The 16661-nt window shown below is 33.1% G+C and overlaps 2 protein-coding genes across 3 annotated transcripts in view; both read left to right on the top strand.

Annotated features, from left to right (window-relative positions):
- LOC145595143 (putative phospholipid hydroperoxide glutathione peroxidase) overlaps positions 1 to 16661 on the top strand; it is a 167034-nt gene that overhangs the window by 142200 nt on the left and 8173 nt on the right. The window lies entirely within an intron of this gene.
- On the top strand, positions 4879 to 16590 carry LOC145595079 (serine/threonine-protein kinase BSK7-like). 2 transcript variants are annotated; one of them, XM_081651445.1, is made up of 11 exons: positions 4879 to 5057; positions 5613 to 5843; positions 6183 to 6403; positions 6940 to 7075; positions 7539 to 7672; positions 9737 to 9842; positions 10356 to 10441; positions 11336 to 11524; positions 13481 to 13633; positions 15064 to 15177; positions 16052 to 16590. In XM_081651445.1, the coding sequence occupies exons 2-11, from the start codon at positions 5765 to 5767 to the stop codon at positions 16292 to 16294; spliced, it is 1461 nt and encodes a 486-aa protein (XP_081507571.1). In that variant the 5' UTR covers positions 4879 to 5057; positions 5613 to 5764; the 3' UTR covers positions 16295 to 16590. The 2 variants fall into 2 exon arrangements, with proteins under 2 accessions (XP_081507571.1, XP_081507562.1); XM_081651436.1 differs by having other exon boundaries at positions 5578 to 5843.

Below are 16661 nucleotides of genomic sequence, written 5' to 3'. Positions count from 1 at the left end.
CAATTTAACATAGTTTTGTGAATGAAAAATTATCATATTTGAAATTTTAAAAAAAATGTCATTAAGGTTCAAAATAAAATAAAGCAATATAATATGTATTAAAAAAAGAAAAAAAATATCTAACTAGCTTGATTTGAGATAAAATAAAAATTAAAATAAAATAAAAATAAAATTGATACTCCGTGACAATGATTGAAAAACCATGCATGACACGGGATCTAACCTAGTACTATATACTAAAAGACACACCAGACCAATTGGATGTTGGTGTATGTAGTGGTGATTGGGACTACACTTGGTAAGGAGGACCTGTGTTCGATCCCCTCCAACAACAATTGGGAGGGGACTGAAACCTAACCACCCAGAACTAATCCCCGAATTCGGATCAGCCCAAAGGGTGAACCGAGTAGAACACCAAAAAATAAAAAAAAAAATAAAAAAGACACACCAGCAATGACACGTGTCATCCCCTGGTGTCATTGCTGATGTGTCTTTAGTTATTTTTATTTTCTTTTTTATTTTTTTTTAAAAAAAAACTACTTATTAAGGAAATAAATCATTTATAAAAATAATTTATTTTTGTATACATATTCCATATTAATGTAGTATCTATTATAATTAATATAAAAGATTTCACAAATCTTTTTAAAAAAGTTTTGGCAACTTCAAATCCAAAAATATTTTCTTAAAATAATTTACTATGTATAACCTATTTTTCAACAAGAAAAAAGATTGCTTGGATTTTTTGCCTACTTTTGTTTTAGTTGTGTACTAGATTAGTACCCGCGCGTTGCACGATGGTGATAAGTATTTTTTTCATATTTCTTTAGTACATGTTATATGAACATTCATAAGAAAACATGTACATCATTTTTTTAAATGGTCGGTTATAATTTAATGTTACATCATAGTAATATTTACTATATTATTAAAATAATGGTTATTCAAAATATATTTAATATTGCATCATCTAATAAGGTTATATGTTTAGAGTGGAAACACAACATTACAATATTGATGTCAAACACTCAAAGTCAAGTTTTAGATTTTTTCTTTTCATATATACTTGGTCCTAGTTTATAGCAAGTAAAATGAATAGGCAAAAAATAATAAAATAAATAAATAAAAAATAAAAAATGATGACATCATATATAAATTTGGAGGGAAATTTTTTAATGAGGAATTAACACATAAGAAATTTTTGAAACTGATGACATCAGCATGTTTTGTTTTAGTATTAGTTAATAGAATAGAATAGATTAGAAGCTCATGCAAATACAAATCAACCTATCACCTATTTTTATTATTCCTCGATTAGTAAATGATTATAATACTTATCAATCAATAATATATAACTACATATAATTATAGATCACCGTGCATGGCACGGGACCTAACCTAGTTATCACACTAAAGAACACTATATGCATGACTAATAAATATAAGTATGAATTACATTACAAAGTTATAGATAGAAAACTATTATTGCATAATATTGTATAAAAAAATGCTCATAATATCTTTGTTTGAATGTGTACAAATGGAATATACTTATCAAATAAGAAGTAAAATATTATTGAATTATACTTAATATCAAGTAGTTTGTATCAAAAAACTTCTCTAAGAAACTTTGGCCAAAAAAATTAAAATTAAAAAATTATTTGTGGTGTGTTAGAGAGCCACAAGGGGCAGTCGGAGTAGTGATGAGAATAGATCTCAAAATCTTTTGAAATTGGGAGGGGAACTCTTACCACTTGAGTCATCCCTCACTCAATTAGTATGAATTATTAGATTATTACTCCCACCGTTTCCTTTTTTTTTTTTTTTTTAGAATTGATCGAAATTCAATGTGCATATTTTTTGTGCATAATGTGCATAAATTTTAGTTTTCTTATAAACTTGAAAATAAAAAGTGGCAGGTCAAAATAAATTATTCACATTTAACCCTTCTCATTTTTCTCATTTTGAGAAACTTTTCATTGGATCTCGACCCTATGTATATACATACGTGTTTTATACTAATACGTGTTTTGGAGACTGTGAAAACTCAAATTGGGCAAAAACTATAGGGAAATTGAGAGTAATGTACAAATACAATTTAATTGGAGGCCCTTTTAGTTTGGGGGCCCTGTGCTAAGGCCCACCTTACAGTCTTGCACAACCTCTCATATGGCCCTGGACGAAAAGGGTAAGGGAAATCCTTACCCTCAAAAGTTTAATGTATACTTCGTATGATACATGATTTATTTATAGATTATTAAATATATACAATGTATTTTAGGCCTCCAAATAATTAAAATGAGTCAGTAATGTACATTCAAGATATCACATGCTTTACATATCCTCTTGTTGTACTTTGAATTACACTATCATACATCAGCTCAGGTGACACTTGCAAAGCACTACCCAATTTGTGCTACATGCACATTATTTGTTATGGTGACATTGACCAATTGACATGTGCCGTCTAACGTTAAACCGTTACTTCCTTTAAACAAAAAAAATTGCATTTAAATCGGTGTATAGTCTTTTAGATATAGACAAGTGTAAGTATCAAGTGGAATGTAATTCAATAATATATATAGAATAAATTAGAAGTTTTTCGAATATACATATACTCATAGGAATTTGCTAGCATTCTAAGGGCATGTTCTGATTAACTGAATTGAGCTGAACCTGAACTGAACTTATTGGAGCCGAACTAAACTGAACTGAATATTTTATGAGAGAAGAAAATTAAGAAATAAACTAAACTGAACTGAAAATGAGTGGAAGAGAATCAAGAGAACAGGCCCTAAGAGTTCAAATACTTATCACGAGGCTAATAATCATGAAAGAACTTATACAGGTATGTTATACCTCGTTTGTTCTATGAAAATTTTCCCACTTTTCGTTTATAGCCGTTTTATGAAATTCTTCCTACTTTTTTCACTGAAGTATTATTACTTAAACTTGACCCACTTTTGTAGGACCACTGTTTGTTGTTACTGTTTTATTTTATTTTTCTATTTCTAGTTAAACTTTAAATGTACTCCTAAAACAAAATACACTTATAATTTATTTTATTTTATTGTTTGTAAGTTAACACATATAGACCTACAAAATTTGAAAAGCAAGTGACATACTTCGTATTTGTGGAAGGGTCAAAATTTAAAATGCGGGCTACATTTACTTAGGGCTTGTTCACATTTACTGAATTGAGTTGAATTGAACTGAACTGATTGGAGCTGAATTGAACTGAACTTAACTGATTGGAGCTGAGCTGAACTAAATAGAGCTGAAATGAATATTTTACGAGAGAATGAAATTAGGAGCTGAAATAAACTGAGCTGATTGGAGCTGAACTGAACTGAAATTAAGCAGAAGTGAACATACCTCTAGTATTAGAAGTTTAACATAATAAAAAAGGAGTTTTAAATAGACAACATCATCATTCTAATCCTCACAAATTGTCCTTTTTAATCATCATCATTTTTTTTTTTTTTTACTTTTTCTTTTGAACGGTTCATCATTCTCATGCTCATATGCAGTATTAAAGCATGATATGCAGTATATAAAAATATAATGAAGACATTTAATGCACCAAAACAATTTCCATGCAAATAAACATTAAAAAAAAGAGGCTAAAAGCCGTAACCCAGCAAATGCCAGAGCATAACCCAAACTATAATTATTTGTGGGAAACTATTTTGATATTTTCCTTGTATTTATTTTATATCTATATGGGGTAAATGATGTTTTTTACAAATGTATAGTTTTTTAATTGTTATTTTTTATGAAAATGAGAAATAGTCCCAAAAATAAGGTTTTTTCATTTTTTATTTTTGCAAAGTCATGTCACATTGAGTTTGTATTTGTCTAGTGTTTATTTCGTGTTGTATACAAAATTTATATAAAAAAATTACGTAAAATGTAGGATTTATAATTGCATAATTTGACTGTTTTGACAATGGGTTGTGTTCAAGTTGATTTTGTGTTGTGCCAACATTGTATTTTCTCTTAGTAATTTAGTGTTTGTGTCGTGACGGTTTTGGTCGGGTCGTGTCGTGTCAGAAATGGTCAGTTTTATCTATATTTTAGAGGAGGATCTTCAACAACCTCTACTCTACTCTACTCATATTAGATTACTTGACACCCTTGTTAACATGAAACTATTGCCCGATTTCCTTATCTATTACTATATAGCAATTTAGTAATTTCCGTTATATGTTTCTCCGTACGTCATGACAATGATTTAATGTACGTAGTAAGCCCACACATACGTGCACTTCATTAATTTGTAAAGCCAAGAATCCCGCTTCTTTATCCATTTTAAATCTTCAGTTTTAATTTCACACATCGCCGCATATTTTGATCCCCATTGCTTCAACTCTTACTCTAGCCCTAAAGCTCATAAATTCCCCAAACTATCAAAACTGGTATAGAAAGAACCTTGTAATTACTTACTTCATATAATTCAACTCTTTTCTTCCTCAATCAACCTTTTTTATACTTTATTTTACAACAATAAGATACATTTAATGTTTTTTTTAGAGTAATTAACGAACCTGCATTAATATTTACTCGATACTTTATCGATTTATCCTTTATCGCACCCACTATACAAGATAACTACATAGTAAATTTTGGTCTTTGAGACAACAGGATGATTGTTGGTCTCACACCTTTTCGTTGTAATAATAAAATTGTAATAAGTGGTGGGTTTTACATGTCGGTGGAAATTTAGGAAAATATTTGGTACGTGTAGACTTTTAGAAGAAGAAAAGTTGAAAGAAAATAGAAGTGGTAAGAAAAATAAAAATAACAATCCAATTGACATTACTCTTGTGTAAAATTAATAAATACCCAAATCTTCAATAATTTAACCCAAATCTTAAATTACCAAAAATCCCATATATTATTGCTTCTATACAGCATATATACACAACTCCATTAAAAATTTAAAAGCACATCCTTAGCTTTCCACCCCCTAAAAAAAGGAGAACCCACTTTTCATTTACTTTCAATTTTCATTTTTGCTCAATTTTTTTGATCAATCTTCCATTGAATTGAACTGGGTATGTTGTAAAATAAGCATTTTTTGAAGTTTTTCTATGTTCAAATTCGAATTTTGCATTCAAATATTTGGGTTTTATGGGTTTTGATTTGGGTCAGAATTGTTTGACTGAGTTGTGATTTTATGGTAATGTTTAATGAATTTTTTAATTTCTTATGTTGATGATTTTGCATAAATTTAAACTTGAATTGTTGATTGATGGGTTAATTGATTTATGTTTATGACTCTGCTTTTGAGAAATAATTTGTTTTGACTCATGATTATCACTTGACTAATTAGTTGTTATACAGTGTGAAATGGAATGTATCTCGTGATCTCTGCTTCCCTATTTTTGGGGCGTTTTAATTATGAAGTTTCATGTATTCCGTTGGTATTTTATGAATGTTACATTTATATTTTTATGTATTTAATAAGCTTCTAGGTTGTGTATAAAGTTTACATGAAAAAAACTCATTTTGTGTGTGTGTTGATGCTTGTGGTTTTGTGTGAAGTTTATTCAGTTTTTATCTTGTTGCTTGCAGAAATTAATTATTGGTGTGAGCATTGATATTGCTAGGGTGTTCCTCATTGCCTCATGGGTTTGTTGTGACTGAAATTGTTGGCTGATTTCGAGTTTCGACAAGTGGCTTATATGTGTATATAAGCTGTGCTGTTTGGGTTTAATTGTTGAAGTGAGTCATAGCCTGCATTTGATCTTGTTGGGTTGTAATGGGTTGTAATTGCTCGAAACTATCGACGTGTTGCTGGGAACCAGGGCATGATGGGAAGAAACCAGAACCTGAGACAGGTGCTTGGTTAATTCTTAAATGTTTCTTATATATGTTGTGAGGAAAATACTCCCTCGAATTCAATATATTAGTGGTTTTTGCTAGTTCTTTTTATTTTTTTTTTATATCCAAATTATAAGTCTTTCTAGCATATACCTGTTGATATCACTTCACAAGCATGGCCATTTTATAATATCAATGTAATTCCACTTTACAATTCCAATGCAATTAATATCTATGAAAATTGCTTAAACGACTACAATCTTGGATCTTAGGGAATATATGGTAGTTATAGACTGGTATTGAATTGCAATAGGATGGTTATATCATATCATCACATTTTCTCCTTTGTCTATCAGAGAATGAGCAGAAGGGCGAGTTTGATGACACACCTACATTTCGCGAGTTCAGCATTGAACAACTTAAGACGGCAACATCTGGCTTTGCAGTTGAGAATATAGTTTCAGAACATGGAGAGAAGGCTCCCAACATTGTATACAAAGGGAAGCTAGACAACCAAAAGCGGATTGCGGTAAAACGTTTCAACAGGTCTGCTTGGCCTGATGCTCGGCAGTTCTTGGTATGGAATATAGTTCTTCTTAATTTCCCTAGGCAATAGGTCCATTTATCTTATGTAGGTTCTAGTGTTTGTTATCTTTCGGATTAAGCTTACCTTTGTTACAAATTGACTATATTCTGTTATCTGATTTAGAATTGCATTTGCTAGCCTAGTCCTCCCATTTTCCATTTTATGTGATTTAAAAGGTTTAAAGTTATGACGTCAATGCACTCACTAGCAGTTGGTGTTCAACGGAAATGTAGCATTTATCCTTTTAGAATAAAGATTCCTGATTTTTACTCCACTGGGCGAATGGATAATGTCTTCATAATCTGATCTTAACTTCATAAGGGCGCGTAATTTTTTTTTTTAAGGTCTTGACTATGTTTTATATTGTGGGCTGGCGCTCGAATAATAAGGGTTGATGTTCATGTGTAAATTGTCCTGCATGCTATTCTGTTAATGCACCTGAAGGTTTTTTGTATTTTTTTACTTTAAAATGCATCTTACTTAACTCCTCAAAATCTTAAATCTCTCTCATCTGTTTTTCAACTCAGGAAGAAGCAAAAGCAGTTGGTCAGCTGCGAAGCAACAGATTGGCCAATTTGCTTGGTTGTTGCCATGAGGGTGATGAGAGATTACTTGTTGCAGAATTCATGCCAAATGAAACACTAGCTAAGCATCTGTTCCATTGTGAGTTTTGTTTTACACATATATAGAGTTAATTATTTTCATTTTTGTTTATCTGGATGCAACTTCATGCCAAGCAATCTCAATCAATGATGAGAAGAAAACTAGCCAATCACTCAAACAAAGCTGTTTGGTTTTCTTTGTATATTCTCCTATGTATTAGTCTGAAGTTGTCTATTTCGTTGATTTGTGAGAATTCTGCTGATCTGCTCAAATGCTTCATTTCCCTTTGAAATCTGGACTCATGGTACTTTCAGTCAGTAATACGGTTTTCCAGATTGTAGTGATTTCTTTTCTTTGAATAGTATGGGATAAGTCTGCATATATCTAGATCTTAATTTCCTCAGCAGGATACTTGTTGGATTAAAATCGTTTTAGTGGTCTGTAATACTAGTTCTTGGCGTTCATTTTTGTGTCACAGGTACTGTTTAGTGTTTGCTTTTCTAATATATGGTTATTGACGTAGGGGATGCTCATCCTATGAAATGGGCAATGCGGTTACGAGTGGCACTGTATCTTGCACAGGCCCTAGAATACTGTACCAATAAGGGGCGTACTCTGTACCATGATCTCAATGCGTATAGAGTTTTGTTTGATGAGGTACCTTTCTGGTCTTGATCTCCCTCAAAATAAGGTTTTTAATTCTCGTATTTTACTTCTCTCATTGCTCATTATTTGGTCAATAAATAATATGTTTGGCAATTCCTATTCTCAATCTTTAGCCAGTAAAAGTCAGAAATTAACACCATCCATGGAGCCCTGTGAAAACCATTATTTTCAGCATACAAAAAGATTAATCATTGAGAATCTTAAGGACTACATGCAGTTGATATATAATCTTCCCAAAATTAGCTGTTACTATAATACTGAGTATGAAAGTTGGATACAATATCGTTAGACTTGTGCAGTTTTGTTGGGTAATGCTGAAGTGGCGGGTTTGTTTAAAGCGCACGTTTAGAATTTATTACCTTCTGGAATAAAGTTTGATTTACTACCTTTTAAGTACCAAAACATGAAAACTTATGATTTATGACGGATTATGTCTATGAATCTGTTTGGTGGGGTCCACAACTCCACATACTGTTTTCTTTTTCTAAATAACTTTCCTCGCTTCATATTTCATACCATGTTCCACTCTCTCCTCTTCCCATTCTTGTTTTGTCCATCTTTCATTTGTTCCTTCTTAAAAAAACTCATTACTCTAATCCAGATATGGAGTACTTATCAACCATGATGAAGCTGATGACAACAACTCACATGACAGTCTTATACACATAGCCATTTTTTTTTTCATTCTTCCCTTTATAAGAACTCAAGATTATCAACTCCTCATTTTCACTAAGCAAGTATCTTTTTGGCCCACTCAAATCATTAACTCATTCTTCACTTGGTATATTCACTTGGGGCTAGAAGAGTAAGGGTATATTTCATCTCAACAATATTACAACTACTATCCATTTTGTGCAGTACTGCAGTATAAAATGAATGGATAATAGGGGTCAATTTTGAAAATTATTTCTAACTATAAAAATTCCCAATTTATAACCCTAATGGCAGAAAATTTGTATCTTCAAAGTTGTTCTCGTTAGAAGCTTAATAAAATCCCTAATTGGCCGACTCTTCCTATAGAAGCTATCCCCTAACTTAATTTGAGGGGAAACAACTGGAAATTTGATGCGACAAATGTAGCAAAATGTAACTGTAGGGTTAGCTATGTGGCCGTAAATGTTAGGTGTGGGAGTTATTATTTGCTGTTAAAAATCTGTGTAAATAGAAAACTATAGTTTGAGTGTTTGGTGAGGTAAAAATAAATACTTCCTTCGTTCTTTTTAACTTGACCTGAATTCTTTTATCAAGCTTGCCAATGTAAAACTTAAATGATCAATAACTTTAATTCTCCATAAGTAAAAAATATAAAAGTTATATGTTATAATATTACTTGTTGGGACAATCAAAGGAGGGATGATAAATAGTGTAAAAGTCAAAGCGAGTCAAGTAAAAAGGACAAAGGAAGTATTGTTTAGCCTCCATGACTTCATCATCATTTTTTTAATAACACACACACACACACACACACACACACACACACACACACACATATATATATATGGTTTTTTTTTTTTTTTTTTAAAAAAAAAAAAAAAAATTAGAATAAGGAGGATACCGTTTTAAAAAATAAAATAAAAAAAAGAGCATGATAGATTTTTATATTGCACGCATCGTGTGTGTCTCTTAGCTTGTATTTCTAATGTTACAAAATCTACCTCCCGGGGTATTGCCAACAATTAGTAAATTTTGGCCCAATTTAATTAATTAGACAGCGAATTGCAAACTTGTACTAAAACACATACTACCAAATTAGGCATCACTACACAAGATTAGCATCGGGTTACTGTTTTTATCGTTTTGGTGCAACTTAATAATTGGATTACATGCTTTGTTGTATAAAATTGCTTACTTTGTTAGGTTGTAAAATCAATTGTGAGCAGAGAAAGGAGGTTGAAGCTTAAAAGCAAATTACTCTATTCTGTCATTATCTCCAAAGGAACTATTAAAGTGTATTTTAACACCAAAGGAGAGCTACAATAATATGCATGGTTATGGTGATCTCTAAGATCTCTCATTTTGGTGTTAAAGGATATTTGTTCTTGATCCCTTTTGTAGGAAGGTGATCCTAGACTTTCCTGCTTTGGCTTGATGAAAAATAGTAGAGATGGAAAAAGCTACAGTACAAATTTGGCCTTTACTCCACCTGAGTATTTGAGGACTGGTAAGTGGTCGTCATTTAAGGACAATAATCTCCATTATTATGATATTGGTAAATAATGGTGCATAATTGATGTTGTTCTTTGGGTTAGTGTTGTAAACTTAGCGTTCTTGTAGAATTTGTGTGTAAAATGGGTCATTTTTTCTAGGAATAGGGCCTTCAATACTTCAACAGAAAGTGATGCTTCTGTCGTGTCTTTAAAATTAGTGTCTATTTTTTCCTTTTTTGAGGAATGCATACAACCAGATTATCTCACATAGTGTTCATTTATATTTTTCCCCTTTCTTCCCTTCTATTAGGGCAAGAAATGTTATCAGATAATACTAAAATGCCAAATCTTTTTGTGGGAAATCACAATTTTAATGATTCAGATAAAAAGCAATACATGTAATAAAATATAACCTCCAGTATTCCAGGTTTCTGTTTACGTATCTGCTTTGCACTTTATTGATTATCATGGAATGATTAACTTGCAGTATGTACTTGCGATGACTTTGCACTTGCTGCTTTTTACAGGTAGAGTGACTCCAGAGAGTGTGATTTATAGTTTTGGGACCCTTTTGCTTGATCTGTTAAGTGGAAAGCATATCCCTCCAAGCCATGTAAGCCTTTTGTTTCACTGTTATTTTCTGTTTTTGTTGAATATTCTTATTTCTGTATGGTCCAATTTAATTTAATTAAGATAAGGCAAAAAAGTGTGAAATTCCAATTCAAGGTGAAATCAATGCACCTTGGTGAATATGATATCTTGCTACAAACATCAATGTGTTAAGACTATGTTTCTTGCTGATAGTCATTCGAACAGACTATGAGCATGCAGAAAGTGCTTATTTGTTTCAATATATACTTAAATCTTTCTATATAATTCAAGTATTGATGGATGATAATTGTTTGTAGATAGAAAGGAATATGACTTAGGCAATAAAGACGCGTGCAAACTGGCCAGATTTCTATTTATATAAGAGCTTCCTGTATGAGAACTTGTTTTTATGAACCAACTGCTTGGATCAGCCAATGGAAATAATAATGTTGAACTGCAGTATTACCTTGAACTGACTCAATAATATGTATAGGTTTAAATTCAACATAATTCTTCTCTTGTCATTTGTCAAACCATACCTTTTTTTTCCTTTCTCATCCACTAACAGTTAGGTATAAGACCAAGAAAGTAAGACTACATATGCCACTAGAGGGAGAGTTATGATCTTCCAGTATCAGACTAGCCCCTTGCTAGCTGCCTAGCTCTATGCCCTCATTGCTGCCAACATATTCTTCCTTTTCTTTTCCTTCCGGGGAGGGGGGATGCTGGAAATGTTATTCATGAGGGGCATTTTCTTCTTGTGTGTGACATCAAAATACATGTGTTGGGGCAATGTTTGATTTATAGGATGCTCTATTAATTTTTGGCTGTAATTTCTGTTTCGGAAATGTTACTTTTCTAGTGGTGTTCTGTACTAATATGGTAGCTTGTCTGAACATTGCTTGATATTTTTCAGGCTCTTGACCTGATTCGTGACAGAAACATTCAAACGTTGATGGATTCTTGTTTGGAAGGCCAGTTCTCTAATGATGATGGGACTGAGCTAGTACGTTTGGCTTCGAGGTGTTTGCAATATGAGCCACGTGAGCGGCCAAATCCAAAATCACTTGTTGCTGCCTTGATTCCTCTTCAGAAGGAAACAGAGGTTTGCAGTTACTCTCTCGTTATCATTGTGGATTTTATAATCCTTGATTTTGTCTGTAGCCGTTTCTTTATGCAGTGTTTTTTGGATTCTTGAGATTATGTTCAGCAAAGCTTCAAAAAAGCCTGTATTTGTTGGATTATATAAGCCATTTTAAACACAAGCAATACTTCACATTTCATTTCACACATGTTTGACTGTCTTAAATGTACCCTGCATATGGTTCTTATTTAGTTAATATGTTAAGATCCTTTATGCATTTAGCTACCGATAAAATTATCTCAATCAGTTGTAAACTTATCTCTGAAGAGTACGTAAGAACCAAAATACTAAGTGCCGTCCCTTTGGGTAATTGGTACTTTGACTGATGAATTGCTAAGGGTACTGAATGAGATGTTTTGGTAATGTTTCTTAGGGGTTATGGTGTTATGCTTTAGTGGCAATAAAATAGGAATAAATCCTGGGAACTGGAATATCTTATTCTTGCTTCAAGGGGCTGATCAGACTTTTATTTTCCTATTTCCTCTCTCCCTTGGCTTGATATCTTGTATTTTAAGCAACCACATCTCCAAAAGGAGGATTTGGAACATGCAACTTTATCCTTGTTTGTCACTGAATATTTAAGATTCAAACTAGCCCAGCAAATAATGTACTGAATAATGGAAAAAAATCAAATTTAGTGCTGCTAAGTACTATGAGTACGACGGATTATTTACTTTTAAGTTTTTTTTGTTTTGTTTTTTTTTTCCCCCTAAGGTAGTGGCGACTTTTGGATTTGTAACGACTTCAAGTTCTCTTTTCCACTTCTCTCTGAAATCATCTATATGCCTATTCGCCAGTAATACCTAATCTGCAGTATTCTTTAATACGCGAAAGGATACGTGATACACAATTTTCTACATAATTATTCCATGTGTTATTAGCCCAATAGTGTTCCACCATACCATGTGCACTCGGTCTGATATGCACGTTCTCAATATGCCGTTCGTGGGGGGAACCAGAGTTTTAGACTTTTAGGTTACACTGCTATTCGCTAAGAAAACAAATGGATTATTATGGAAATATTTAATGGCAAAAGCTAATGAGCGCCCCCGGGGCGTTAGATAAGATAATTAAAGTGCAAATATTAGAGTAAAAATAACATTAATTACACCGAACGACGCGTGATTTTGTCATGAATTCCTAACTTAATACCATTTCAACCAATATAATTTATCGTTATCTAACGCCCCGGGGCGCTCGTTAGCAAGATCGATATTTAATTACCATTTACCCATGTAAATGACAAGTTTCTGTGATCTCAGGAGGAAACACTTTTTTTCTTCTTCTTTTTTTTTTTTCTTTTTTCTTTTCTTTTTTTTTTTTTTTTTTTTTTTTTTTTTACATTTTTTGGTTTGCAATATGCCACTGAACCTCACTGATTTGTTTGCAAATCTTAGCTTTCACTCTAATGTTTCAAGTTTTGTGTTGATTGAGGACTGTGCGGAGTGTGAGATTTACTAGTGGAGATTTGGGACTCTTTTTTTTAAGATTCTCAGTGCTAGTGGCCCACTGGCACAAGGCATTTGTGACATGCCTGTCTAGAACCTGAGTGGATTCTCGAGTTTGTTCGTAAAGATGGTCTAGTCTCATAAAGTTAAGCACAAGCTCAATATGGAGTATTTTTATTCCTTTATTCCAAAAAGGTTGTCAAAGTCTTTCATATAAACTTTTTTAAATGCAGTGTTTATTCAATTTAAAGGTGTGACCAAGACTGCTGAATTGCTTAAAGTAATTACAGTTGAGTTTATGATACCACACTTGTTGATAGAGCTGGTCTCATGTCGATATCAATGTTTGATATAGATGATTCAAATACCTTGCTTTTGTGCTTGAAATTATTTGTCTACATCGAACCTTTTTTTAAGATGTGGAGTTTGTTAATATGGGATATATGAATGATCTGTTGTTCCTCTGCAGGTTCCATCGCATGAGTTAATGGACATACCTCATGGTGCAGCAGATGTAACTCTCTCTCCTCTTGGAGAAGCTTGCTCCAGAAAAGATTTGACTGCCATACATGAAATATTAGAAAGTATTGGGTATAAAGATGATGAGGGAGCTGCTACTGAGGTTTGTACCTAAACATTTGTATTCACATGTCATGCATTATTGGGGCTATTTAATTTTAACTCAAAATTTAGCCAACCTAAAATATGGTTAAGTTGCCTTAAAATCATGCGTGAATGGTAGTTGTGCGATTAATGCAAGCTTTGATTAGAAGCAGTGTAATTAATTATGATCCCTTGTTACTTTCAATGCCAGTGTGACTAACCTTTTTTGGATGGAGTATTTGTTTGTAGTGCTTAATGTATTGTAACTTCTATGAAGCATTGACAGAAGTAATACAATGATAACATATGACCTCTCGAAATTGAGCACTTGACACAAGTCACATCCTTTTGTTATTTTTTATTCAATATTTCTAAAAAGATGTGTTTGGATGAAAAATAAATCATAGGACATGCTTGGATTGGGGGAGATGTATTACTAGGGTAATAAAAGTTTATCAATCAATCAATCATCAAAGCCTTAATCCCATAAGTGGGGTCGGCTACATAAACCAAACTTGATTAATCCGTGTAATCATCGACAAAGATCCTCCTCCATCCCTTACGATCCAATGCTTCATCCTCATGCAAATCCAAAAACTTTATATCCTTCCTAATTCCGTCCAGCCAAGTAGGGTAATAAAAGTCAAACTAAGCAAAATGAAAGTGAAAATAGGGAAGGAGAAGATAGTGATGGTGTGATTGTAAGGAAAATTATGTGGTGATGGTGTGGCATGAGGTGAAGAAAAAGGAACTATTACCCTCATTTTAGGGGTAATAGTTACACTACGGGGAGGGTGGGTAACTATTACCCTCATTATGAGGGTATTAATTCTTCCATCTCTCTCTTTTCCTCATGGCACAATTACCTTATTTCATATGTAAACACCATGCCTCCTACAACACCACCTCTAAGTACTTATGTTTTTTCAAGTTTGACTTTTATTACCCCCTTAATATAATACCCAATCCAAGCAAGGTCTTAAAGGGAACGAGAGAAGAGTGAAGAAGTGAGAAACGAGGGAAAATATTATGCTCTTATTTGGACAACGTGAAAGAGGGTGAAAGAAGGTTTTCCAAATCTTTCTAACTTGTGAGAGATTTGGTTATGAATTAGGGAAATAAATTGGATCTTCGTGTTTGCTTTTCTGACCTTCCCTTTCTCTCCTTCCCTTCACGGAAAATCTCCTTGTCCAGTTACATTGTAAAATTTGTAAAGAGCGTTTTTTGTCCCCTACATTTAAATTGACTAGAATAACCATAAGGCTGTCATCACCACAAGGCCGAGAAAAGGTGTTAGTGGCGCTTTCCTTGAACCTTAGCAATGTATGTTTTCGGTGGTTACTGATGTATTCCCTGCCAATTCACCATATTATTGCTCTTGATTGACAATTTTGCGTAACAATTAATAGTATGGCTAAGTGAAACTCATCGTGTAATTGCATATGGCAGCTTTCATTTCAGATGTGGACCAGTCAAATGCAGGATACACTGACCTCTAAGAAAAAGGGTGATGCTGCCTTTAGGCAAAAGGACTTCAAGACAGCAATAGAATGCTACAGCCAAGTATGTTCTTGTATAGATAAATGCTACTTTTGTTATTTTTTCTGCCTGTATTTTTTGTGTTCGTTCTTTTTATTTGGGTGGGCTGATGTCCTGTTGGGGGTTGCTACTTGCTAGTCTCTTTTTATTTACAGTTTTGTAAGATTTATGGAAAAAGAATAAATTCTAGATTTCTAGTAATCTGGTTCCTTTAATTTCTAGTTGTCATTCTTTGTTGGTCAGAATTCAATGTACTTGTCTCTCACGAGCCTTAAATGTTTGCATAGCTTTGTTATCTACTAATCTGGCCAATTAACCCACGATCTTCAGCGGCTTGTACTTTCTAGCATGTTTCTTGTCCTACTGGTCTTACCAAATTCTATAATTTTTCAGAGGGGAAGGCAGGGTTAATTACACATACATTCCATTTGTTCAATTTAGGGGCAAGTGACAATTTGAATAAAATAGCTGGATGAAGGGGGGGGGGGGGGGGGTAATAATAATTTATCAGTTATGTGCTTGAAAAAAAATACTTATCAGCAATATTAAATGGAATTTTAGTTTGAAGTCCGGTTCAAATGATAAGCCACATTTGTAGAGTGTTGTGTAAACTGGAAAGTTCACTTTGGGACATCTCACCAAAACTAGGGAAAAATATCAAGGGATATAGTCTTGTCTATTAGTATATGATTTTGAACCATAAAATGATACTGAGTAGTCCTAAGAAAGAGTTTACTCATTATTCATTACATATTTTGCTAAATTGATAGACTAAACTAGATTAGTTTGATAACCTAAATTAAATTATTGGCATTAGTCTTTTTCATATTAAAAGTTCTGGTTGAGAAATCGAGGCGGAATTATGCTGACAAATTTCATTCAATTCCCTTTGTTCCAGTTCATTGATGGTGGAACCATGCTGTCACCAACAGCTTTTGCTCGTCGTAGTCTGTGTTATCTCATGAGTGACATGCCACAAGAAGCACTTGATGATGCATCACAAGCACAAGTTATATCTCCGGTGTGGCATATTGCTTCTTATCTACAGGCTGCTGCATTATTTGCTCTTGGAAAAGAGAATGAAGCGCAGCTTGCTCTGAAAGACGGATCATCCCTTGAAAACAAAAGGAGTGGTGGCTGATAGTGGCTTTATGGGTAATCGTTCTTCATTTTTCATATTGCTGCTATAGCACTGATGTACATGGAGTTATTCAAGGATCTTCAAAGCAGTCTTTTTTATTTTATAATCATCATTCTTTGATAGAACTACAGGTTAATTTGGGTGAACAGTTTGCTGTAGTGAGTTGATGGGTGTAACTTTCATTTCTATAGAGGGATTCGTTTTTACATAGAAATCAGATGATGAAGAATGTTTTGTACAGTTGAATTTTGCTGCTGCTTTGTCTTAAGATGATTGATAAATCCTATGTTTTTAGACTTGTTTGTGTTGATTTATACCATTTTTGACATGCCATTTGATCTTATTATCCTGGTTTAGACTGGACACA

The sequence above is a fragment of the Chenopodium album genome, chromosome 2, assembly GCF_948465745.1.
Source record: "Chenopodium album chromosome 2, dcCheAlbu1.1, whole genome shotgun sequence".
NCBI classification, from domain to species: Eukaryota; Viridiplantae; Streptophyta; class Magnoliopsida; order Caryophyllales; family Amaranthaceae; genus Chenopodium; species Chenopodium album.
Note: the sequence above shows the minus strand (reverse complement) of the source record. Positions and strands in the feature narration are given on the sequence as shown.